General features: G+C 49.9%; 2 protein-coding genes across 2 annotated transcripts in view; both read left to right on the top strand.

Annotated features, from left to right (window-relative positions):
- Nucleotides 1-3,112: 3,112 nt before the first annotated feature.
- Nucleotides 3,113-10,878, top strand: part of LOC123769566 (protein Wnt-5b-like) — a 501,917-nt gene continuing 494,151 nt past the window's right edge. The window contains exon 1 of the mRNA XM_069308691.1: nucleotides 3,113-3,167. The gene's annotated coding sequence lies outside the window, so the exon portion shown is untranslated. The remainder of the gene's footprint in view (nucleotides 3,168-10,878) is intronic.
- On the top strand, nucleotides 8,105-8,665 carry LOC123769696 (octapeptide-repeat protein T2-like). Its single transcript, XM_045760922.2, has one exon. The coding sequence runs from the start codon at nucleotides 8,105-8,107 to the stop codon at nucleotides 8,663-8,665; it is 561 nt and encodes a 186-aa protein (XP_045616878.2).

Genomic DNA, 10,878 nt, shown 5'->3' with positions numbered 1-10,878 from the left:
GATGGTGTTATCTCTGAATGCCGCGATTTTGTTCACATTCCATTATATAATGAGGCAAAGTATGCGACTAGTTCTGCTGACAGAGTTTACATTTAGTCAAGTCTACATCAGCGGATGTTATCCTTCATGGGGGCGTGTAAAGTAGTATACCACGGTGGAGAGAGATGTAGTGTTTATTGGGGCTGTCCATAAGTATTAGATCAACAGTTCTTTTTGTTTTGTAATAAATAGTGAATTCGAATCTTTGGTCTGGGGCTGTCGGGGCACTCCATTTGAAATTATTGCCTCCCAACCTGCCTGCCTCCCTCCGTCCCAGCCCCCCTGCCTCTCTCCCTCACTCCCTCCCTATCTCCCTGCCTGCCTCCCTTCCTCCCAGCCTGCCTCCATTCCTCCCAGCCCCCTGCCTCCCAGACCCCTCCCTCCCTGGCTGTCTCCCTCTCTGCCCGCCTCCCTCCGTCCCAGCTCCCCTGCCTCTCTCCCTCCTAGACCCCTCCCTCCCTGCCTCCCTCCCTCCCTCCCTCCCTCCCTCCCTCCCAGACCCCTCCCTCCCTGGCTGTCTCCCTCTCTGCCTGTCTCCCTCTCTCTCCCTCCCTGCCTCCCTCCCTCCCAGCCCCCTGCCTCTCTCCCTATCTCCCTGCCTCCCAGACCCCTCCCTCCCTGCCTGTCTCCCCAGCAGGAGGTGTTCATCATGATACCATCAGTGGTGTGGGCCGGCTGTCATCACCCAGCACCAGTAGCCACATAAATCATGTCTAGCAGGAGCCGACACCTGCCCCCCCCCCTGCCTGTGTCTCCACCTCCCTCCTCTAAATACCCGGCGCCCTTATGTGGCACCACACATGCCCCTGCTGGGTATGTTCACAGCATGCCCTGCTGGGTATGTTCACAGCATGCCTCGCTGAGTATGCTCACAGCATGCCCTGCTGGGTATGTTCACAGCATGCCCCGCTGGGTATGCTCACAGCATGCCCCGCTGGGTATGTTCACAGCATGCCCTGCTGGGTATGTTCACAGCATGCCTCGCTGAGTATGCTCACAGTGTGGGAAAATCTGGCTCCAAGATATTGTTAATAAATTGATTGCTAATAAATCTTTTATAAAGAAAGGAAATAAATTGACGAACCAGTGTGTATGGATCTCGCATATAGATGCACAATAAAACTATTACTGTATAATAAATTAACTGTAGTTATTATAAATTACTGAGCCAAATCCCTTCAAACGCTTTGGGGGGGTTGATTAGTACAGAGAAATTAATGCATTTCTAGTACAAATAAATGAATATTGATATACATGAAATATTGAATAAAATATGAAATATTGAATGTTATCTTTGAAGATCATTAGATTAATAGAAAATAAAAGTGTACAAAACTACAAGGACGAAATAACAGTTGTATGAAGGAAAGATAGCATGGATCTGGATATATTGGTCAAGAGAAACGTGTTTCATCAGGCTATCCTGGGAACACGTCATCCAGATGTCGTGTTTCTTCCTTATTACCAACAAATTCCAGCTGAAAAGCGAGTAGCATGTAAATACTGTCTAGAGAGTTATAATACCACATATATTTGTATATTAACTGTGGTAAAGCACTGGAAATAAACTTACTGGTTAATTATAATGGGCGCACAGCATAACGACAACTCATCCTATCTATTCCTATCTATGTTAAATCTAATTAAAATTTAACATAGGATGTTAGATCATCCTATCTATGTTAAATGTGATCACAAACAACTAGGGAAATGGACTTATAGATTTGTCGATACTGATGTCTGTGATATGAAGGGGCTCTTAGATTAGTTTCTTAAAAGTTGTTCAATGTCAACCAATATTTTTTTGACTAGTTGTATATGAAAAGGGCTGTAGTTGTTCCAAGTTTCAGTACTGCAGCCTAACTAGAAAGGGAGATTTAATTTTTTTTGTTTTTTTAACAAATATTACACATTTTCAAGTGAATTCAAACCTTTCACCTTTTCAGATATAATCATTCTATGACACTTTTCTGACACATTAGCATATAATAAATGATATGTAGGAAGGGATTTTTCAAAACATCTTTACTTGTCCTAATATAAATAGTCAAAGTTCGGCCAAATAATTATGCAAATGTATCATGTTTATTGCTATTTATAAAATCAATAAATGAACTTAGGGAAAAACAATTCCTTCAGATTTTAGAGACATAAACGGTACATATAAGGTGTAAGTTTCATGTAAATTGAATACAAATGAAAGAGTACCAATTCGTTTGTTACTTGAAAAATCAATCATTAAAATAGTAAAGTCTAAGGTGCTGCCATCTGTGGCTGAGGTTGACATCAACCAATTTCCTCCCAAATTGGCACCCTTACAGGTAGGCTTCAACCCGTTCTCGCAAATTCGTAAAGTCAATATTGACTTATTAAATAAGTGCATAGGTGACATACTTAACATAATAGATACGCTTAAAAAGCTTCATAGAAAACACCGACCTTACCTAACCTTGTTAGTATCTTAAGATAAGCATCTTATTGCTTCGTAATTACAATTGTTACTTAACCTATTATAGGTATAGGTTAAGTAATAATTGTAATTACGAAGCAATAAGATGCTTATCTTAACATACTAACAAGGTTAGGTGAGGTCGGTGTTTTCTATGAAGCTTTTTAAGGGCATCTATTATGTTTAGTATATCACCTATGCACGTTAATAAGTCAATATTGACTATACGAATTTGCGAGAACGGGTTGTAGGCTTACGTGCAGTCAGGTGTGTAAGTTTCGTGCAAATCGTCCGATAAACAAATAAGAAAAAACAATTAACTTAATTTTTTTTAATAACACTAATTATATATATTTTTAATATATGCTTTTGTGATAGCTGAGAGTCTTAAACATGATTTCAGTTGACACTTTTGTTTGATGTTAACTTTTGACCATTTTGGAAAATTTTGGAAAATTTTTGACACATAATTCAATATTTTTTTTCCTCCCTTCTTATTTATGCTACGATGCTGAGACTTGGACCAGCGGAGCCAAATTTCATATACAACTAGTCAAAAAAGTTTGATTGAAATCGAACTGGTTTTCATTTAATGCATTTTTTTTTTTTTTTAGAAATTTGGAACTAATACCCTGAAGCAGTCACGTCCTGCCAGCGTCCGTACTAGCAGCGATGGCGGGTTAGTGAGTATTTATTATTAACATCTTTATTGACTAAATTAATTACAATTTTGCCTAATCTGAGGATTTCGATTAAGCGATAATTTGACACGCTTCCCGACAGTCTCTCTCTCGCTTAATGGCGTCTCTTGCCAGTATTTTTCTCCACTCGCTCGCGCATGCGCGCCACCACGGAGTGTTGGAACGGAGGAAATAATTCCTATAATATATCTAACCATCCGAGATAATAGAGACAAAACTTTATCATAATTTAGATAATATCAAATAAGTTCTCGTTACGTAACAATTAATATGAAAGGGAGTTTAGATAGACGAGAATGATAAAGGGGAAATTCATTCCCCTCCATGACTTTCCTGTGATAACAGTTCGTAACTATAAAGTAATGTCAGCAAATAATGTTATATTGCTTAGTCTGTCGTGAATATATTATTAGCTAATAATTGTTGTTAAAGAATGCTGACATAAAGGAGAATTTAAGACAATTCTCGTAAATGTAAATATTTGGCCCAGTCGTGTGAGCTCACAGCATGCCCCGCTGGGTACCCACACAGCATGCCCCGCTGGGTACCCACACAGCATGCCCCGCTGGGTACCCTCACAGCATGCCCCGCTGGTACCCACACAGCATGCCCCGCTGGGTACCCACACAGCATGCCCCGCTGGGTACCCACACAGCATGCCCCGCTGGGTACCCACACAGCATGCCCCGCTGGGTACCCATACAGCATGCCCCCGAGGTCGCCTTAAGGAGAATAACATCTTCCAAGACCCCAGCTGGACGGACCCCAGCTGGACGAACCCCAGCGGGACGGACCCCAGCAGGACGGACCCCAGCAGGACGGACCCCAGCTGGACGGACCCCAGCGCGACGGACCCCAGCGGGACGGACCCCAGCGGGACGGACCCCAGCTGGACGGACCCCAGCGGGACGGACCCCACTGGACCTGACGGACCAACTGCTTCACTTCCATCACACCATTAACGTCTCAGTTTCACTGTGTTTACACGTCTCTAAACACAGTAATGGAGTCGACAGTGACGGTCAGCAGGGGACCAGTCGCTCAACAGGGGACCACTCGCTCAACAGTTGGACCAGTCGCTCAACAGGGGGAACCAGTCGCTCACCGTCGCTCAACAGGGGGGCCCAGTCGCTCAACAGGGGACCAGTCACTCAACAGGGGGACCAGTCGCTCAACAGGGGGGACCAGTCGCTCACCGTCGCTCAACAGGGGGGCCAGTCGCTCACCGTCGCTCAACAGGGGGGCCAGTCGCTCACCGTCGCTCAACAGGGGGGCCCAGTCGCTCAACAGGGGACCAGTCGTTCAACAGGGGGACCAGTCGCTCAACAGGAGGAACCAGTCGCTCAACAGAGGGGGCCAGTCGCTCACCGTCGCTCAACAGGGGGACCAGTCGCTCAACAGGGGGGACCAGTCGCTCAACAGGGGGGACCAGTCGCTCAACAGGGGGGACCAGTCGCTCAACAGGGGGGACCAGTCGCTCACCGTCGCTCAACAGGGGACCATAGTATAATATTAAAGCAACCAGCCTACACTCACAGTAATCAATAAGCCCTGCAGGTCTCCACAGGAGGGGCGGGAACTATCAGGAGAAAGCGCCAGAGCCTCCAGGACTATATATATATATATATATATATATATATATATATATATATATATATATATATATATATATATATATATATATATATATATATATAACTTACAAGGCGCCAGGATAAGGATTTGGGATGGGACGGGGGGAAAGGAATGGTGCCCAACCACTTGTGGACGGTCGGGGATTGAACGCCGACCTGCATGAAGCGAGACCATCACTCTACCGTCAAGTAGAGCTGGGCGGTCTTAACTGAAGACCAAATGGTCTTCGGTTAAGACTTCACTGATAACAAGTGGAGCTCAAGCCTTGTGCCACTCGCTATCGTGTGTAATAAGACCCTGGGAACATGAACTACCAGAAAGTTAGAAGACGACAAATGTACACACAGAAATCACAATTGCGTGATGAATCAAATGAACAAATCCACCAGGTATCACCCCTGTGGATTTGCTCATTTGATGCTTCACACTATTGTGATTTCTGTGTGTAATGAAGTAAGGGCGAAGAAGGAGAACGGCCTATTGACATAGCTCGAGTGCAGGGGGGAGTTGTGTAAAACCCTGGTTTGTGTCTCGGAGAGGCTGCAGGATCCAGTAAGTTCAGTAGAACTTCGGTTTCAACTCCTTTTACCATGTCGTAGCTCAGTCGATTAAGGGAGCGTCTGGGATGCTCTCGGACGCAGGTTCGAATCCTCGTCACGGCCCTTGTGGATTTGTTCACGACCAATGTACCAGGAGCCATGCCTGAGGGCGGGTCTGAGAGGTATTCTACTCCCCTTGGCCTGGTCCCACTCTCTCTCCCGCTCTAAAAGGGAAAGTGAGTACCGAGCACCAGTGACCTGATAGTTATACTCACCTAGTTGTGCTTGCGGGGGTTGAGCTCTGGCTCTTTGGTCCCGCTTCTCAACTGTCAATCAACTGGTGTACAGGTTCCTGAGCCTACTGGGCTCTATCATATCTCCATTTCAAACTGTCTGTCCCCACCACCATACCAGGGGCCTCGTAGCCTGGTGGATAGCGCGCAGGACTCGTAATTCTGTGGTGCGGGTTCGATTCCCGCACGAGGCAGAAACAAATGGGCAAAGTTTCTTTCACCCTGAATGCCCCTGTTACCTAGCAGTAAATAGGTACCTGGGAGTTAGTCAGCTGTCACGGGCTGCTTCCTGGGGGTGGAGGCCTGGTCGAGGACCAGGCCGCGGGGACACTAAAAAGCCCCGAAATCATCTCAAGATAACCTCAAGATAACCACATCACTTCCTAATGTATTCCATAGCTACTCTGACACTGAAAACATACCAGCTCATACCTCTCAGTTCCGGGACCAGTCTGGTGGCATACCTCTGAATTTTCTCTAACTTTCCCTTGTGTTTAATTAGGTATGGACTCCAAGCTGGAGCTGCATACTCCAGGACTGGTCTGACATAAGTGGTATACAGGGTCCTGAACGATTCCTTACACGTTTCTAAAGGCAGTTCTTATGTTGGCCAGTCTAGCATATGCCGCTGATGATATCCTTTTGATGTGGGCCTCTGGGGACAGGCTCGGTGTGATATCTACCCGCAAGATCTTTCTCTCTATTTGACTCTTGCAGGATTTCCCCTCCCAGATGGTACCTTGTGTTCAGCCTTCTGCTCCCTTCGCCTAATTTCATCACCTTACAATTTCCTGAGTTGAACTTTAGCAGCCATTTTCTAGACCATTCCTCCAGTTTGTCCAGGTCATCCTGTAGTCTCTGTCTACTTTCATCTGTCTAGATAGTATTACCATCGCTGTGGGATCTCTGGATTTAACGGATCCCATAATCCATCCTATCTTATCTTGAGGTTATCTTGAGATGATTTCGGGGGTTAGCGTCCCCGCGGCCCGGTCCTCGACCAGGCCTCCTTTTTGTTACACACCTCCAGAAAGCAGTCCGTAGCAGCTGTCTAACTCTCAAGTACCTATTTAATGCTAGATAACAGGCGGCATTAGGGTGAAAAAAACTTTTTGCCCATTTGTCTCCGCTTTCACCGGGGATCGAACCCGGAACCTCAGGACTACGAATCCGAAGCGCTGTCCATTCAGCTGTCAGGCGCTTGTCCTGACCGCCGTTATATATGCTCGGTTATATTCACTAAATTGGTCAGATATCATAATCGGTCTGGTCGTCAGATATCATAATTGGTCTGGTCGTCAGATATCATAATTCCCAGATTTTGTGCATACTGTTAACATTGTATGAGTCTGTCTGTGTCGTGTACCCTGTGTTTAGTGACGCTGCTCGTACCCACCATGCCCAGGTACCCCTACCTGTGTACCATGCCATATGAAGTACCATACTGGTACCATAGCCATGAAAATGTCTATAGAAAGAAGGAGCTTGTGGAGCACCCGGGTTGTGGCACAGCAGCTCCTGGTGGATAATGACTGGCCTCTGACCTCGGTGAACAAGCAGCGTGGGTCTGGTGCCTGGAGCAGCAGCAGCAGCAGCAGCAGCAGCAGCAGCAGCGTGGGTCTGGTGCCTGGAGCAGCAGCAGCAGCAGCGTGGGTCTGGTGCCTGGAGCAGCAGCAGCAGCAGCGTGAGTCTGGTGCCTGCAGCAGCAGCAGCAGCGTGGGTCTGGTGCCTGCAGCAGCAGCAGCAGCAGCAGCAGCAGCAGCGTGGGTCTCGTGCCTGGAGCAGCAGCAGCAGCAGCAGCAGCAGCAGCGTGGGTCTGGTGCCTGGAGCAGCAGCAGCAGCAGCAGCAGCAGCAGCAGCAGCAGCAGCAGCGTGGGCCTCGCTTACACAGACACACACACACCTCACCAACACATTCCAATGCTAATAGAACTCAAAACCAGTTTTGTGAAAATTAGTTGACTGTTAAGCTGTAATAATAACAACCGAGGCAGCCGCTTTAACCCATCTCGCTCCAGGTCCCATTTTCTTTTTTCTCTGCCCCGCAAGAATAAGAAGCAATCAGGAGGCGGGAGAGAGGTGTAATCAGGAGGGAATCAGAGACGACTCGTAAAATGGGTAATGGTGGTCTGAGTTACCAAGGGGGAGGCGCCGGCCAGCATTTGTTGCTCCTGATTATCTTCCTGTGGCTCAGTTGTGGCTGACCAGCGCCAGGGTCAGCTGACACCGTGCGGTCCTCGCGGTCTCTGCCAGGGGCTGCCAGGATGGTTGGGAGAGGGGCTGCCAGGATGGTTGACAGGGGCTGCCAGGCAGGATGAGTGGGGCTGCCAGGCAGGATGAGTGGGGCTGCCAGGCAGGATGAGTGGGGCTGCCAGGCAGGATGAGTGGGGCTGCCAGGCAGGATTAGTGGGGCTGCCAGGCAGGATTAGTGGGGTCGGGACGCGAAATATGAAATCCGATGCTTCGAGGCTGTTCCATTTCCTTTGTTTCTTGTTTGTTGGTAACTGCTGCCTCCTGGCGGCCAGTGCCTCAACCCCTTCCCCCAGGGTATGGCAGAGACCGCGGCAGGAGGAGGCTGAGACCGCGGCAGGAGGAGGCAGAGACCGCGGCAGGAGGAGGCAGAGACCGCGGCAGGAGGAGGCAGAGACCGCGGCAGGAGGAGGCAGAGACCGCGGCAGGAGGAGGCAGAGACCGCGGCAGGAGGAGGCAGAGACCGCGGCAGGAGGAGGCAGAGACCGCGGCAGGAGGAGGCGGAGACCGCGGCAGGAGGAGGCGGAGACCGCGGCAGGAGGAGGCGGAGACCGCGGCAGGAGGAGGCGGAGACCGCGGCAGGAGGAGGCGGAGACCGCGGCAGGAGGAGGCGGAGACCGCGGCAGGAGGAGGCGGAGACCGCGGCAGGAGGAGGCGGAGACCGCGGCAGGAGGCAGAGACCGCGACAGGAGGCAGAGACCGCGGCAGGAGGCAGAGACCGCGACAGGAGGCGGAGACCGCGGCAGCAGGAGGCAGTAACAGGTATATTGATCACTTGCTAACAAGTGAAGGATGTGGGAGTCTGGCAGCGCTGCTTTTATGGTCAAGCTGTTTATGATCTCTTATCATGTGACAGCTGCTGTCAGCTGCCTGGTCCCCCCCCCCTCCTGCACCACTGTCAGCTGCCTGGTCCCCCCCTCCTGCACCACTGTCAGCTGCCTGCCCCCCCCCCCTCCAGCACCACTATCAGCTGCCTGGTCCCCCCCCCCCTCCTGCACCACTGTCAGCTGCCTGGTCCCCCCCCCTCCTGCACCACTGTCAGCTGCCTGCCCCCCCCCCTCCAGCACCACTATCAGCTGCCTGGTCCCCCCCCCCCTCCTGCACCAGATAGATGTAAAGCTGCCTGCCCCCCCTCCTGCACCACTGTCAGCTGCCTGCCCCCCCTCCTGCACCACTATCAGCTGCCTGGTCCCCCCCCTGCACCACTGTCAGCTGCCTGCCCCCCCTCCTGCACCACTGTCAGCTGCCTGCCCCCCCTCCTGCACCACTGTCAGCTGCCTGGTCCCCCTCCTGCACCACTGTCAGCTGCCTGCCCCCCCCCCCCTCCTGCACCACTGTCAGCTGCCTGCCCCCCCTCCTGCACCACTGTCAGCTGCCTGCCCCCCCTCCTGCACCACTGTCAGCTGCCTGCCCCCCCTCCTGCACCACTGTCAGCTGCCTGGTCCCCCCCCTGCACCACTGTCAGCTGCCTGTCCCCCCTCCTGCACCACTGTCAGCTGCCTGCCCCCCCTCCTGCACCACTGTCAGCTGCCTGGTCCCCCCCCTGCACCACTGTCAGCTGCCTGGTCCCCCCCCTGCACCACTGTCAGCTGCCTGGTCCCCCCCTCCTGCACCACTGTCAGCTGCCTGCCCCCCCTCCTGCACCACTGTCAGCTGCCTGGTCCCCCCCCTGCACCACTGTCAGCTGCCTGGTCCCCCCCTCCTGCACTACTGTCAGCTGCCTGGTCCCCCCCCTGCACCACTGTCAGCTGCCTGCCCCCCCCTCCTGCACCACTGTCAGCTGCCTGGTCCCCCCCCCTCCTGCACCACTGTCAGCTGCCTGCCCCCTCTCCTGCACCACTGTCAGCTGCCTGGTCCCCCCCCCTCCTGCACCACTCTCACCTGCCTGGTCCCCCCCCCCTGCACCACTGTCAGCTGCCTGGTCCCCCCCCCCTCCTGCACCACTGTCAGCTGCCGGACCCCCCCTCCTGCACCACTGTCAGCCTTGTTATTTTATATATATATATATATATATATATATATATATATATATATATATATATATATATATATATATATATATATATATATATATATATATATATATGACAATGTCAGACCACGGAGGAAAAATGAAACAGGAATTTCCTTAAGTACATTCGTATATTAAATACATCTTCAGACCTTCTGAAGATGTATTTAATATACATCTTCACAACTATAATATACACAACACCTATACCCCCTATTAGACTATTTTACAGGAACTTCTTTTCGGCAGCTCATAAAACGGAGGAAAGGGTCCTGAAAGATATTGTTGATAGGAACGTTATCCCTACAGACAAAAATAAAAAAAAATACAATTGACGATTTACTATAAATAAAAAAAAAACGCTAACCTACTCATGAAAAACTCTCCAGATAGAAAGCAGAACGCCTTGAAGGAAACCAACGTCGTCTATGCCTTTAAATGCCCACTTGGGGACTGTAAGCCCCAAAGAACTCAGTATATAGGTAAGACAACGTCTCTTTTCAGGCGATTAACAATGCATAAACAACAGGGCTCCATTAAGGAACATATAATCTCTTCCCACAACCAGACCATCACCAGAGAAATCTTAACAAACAACACAGAAATCATCGATAGATACAGCGATAGCAGGCGACTCGACATTTGCGAGGCACTACACATCAAAAAGTCAACACCAGCAATCAACAGCCAATTAATGCACAACTATATTCTACCCACTTCAAGACACCGAACCAATATAGAAGCATCAAGAGGAAGTATGGGCCAATAGGCCCTTTACAGTTACTTCCATTCCTACACTTGCCCACATACATGCACACTTGCCCCATCCTTCGTGGGGGCAAGTGTACATGTATACAACGCTTGACTGCTGTAGAGGGTTCTCCGTCGGCTTCGGGCTGTTTTTGATAAGGAGTTCGGAAGTTTTCTTGGTTTTGTAGAATATGATCAGGTCTATGTTTTG

This window comes from Procambarus clarkii, chromosome 63 (genome assembly GCF_040958095.1).
Source record: "Procambarus clarkii isolate CNS0578487 chromosome 63, FALCON_Pclarkii_2.0, whole genome shotgun sequence".
NCBI classification, from domain to species: domain Eukaryota; kingdom Metazoa; phylum Arthropoda; class Malacostraca; order Decapoda; family Cambaridae; genus Procambarus; species Procambarus clarkii.
This window is presented reverse-complemented; position numbering and strand designations above follow the sequence as displayed.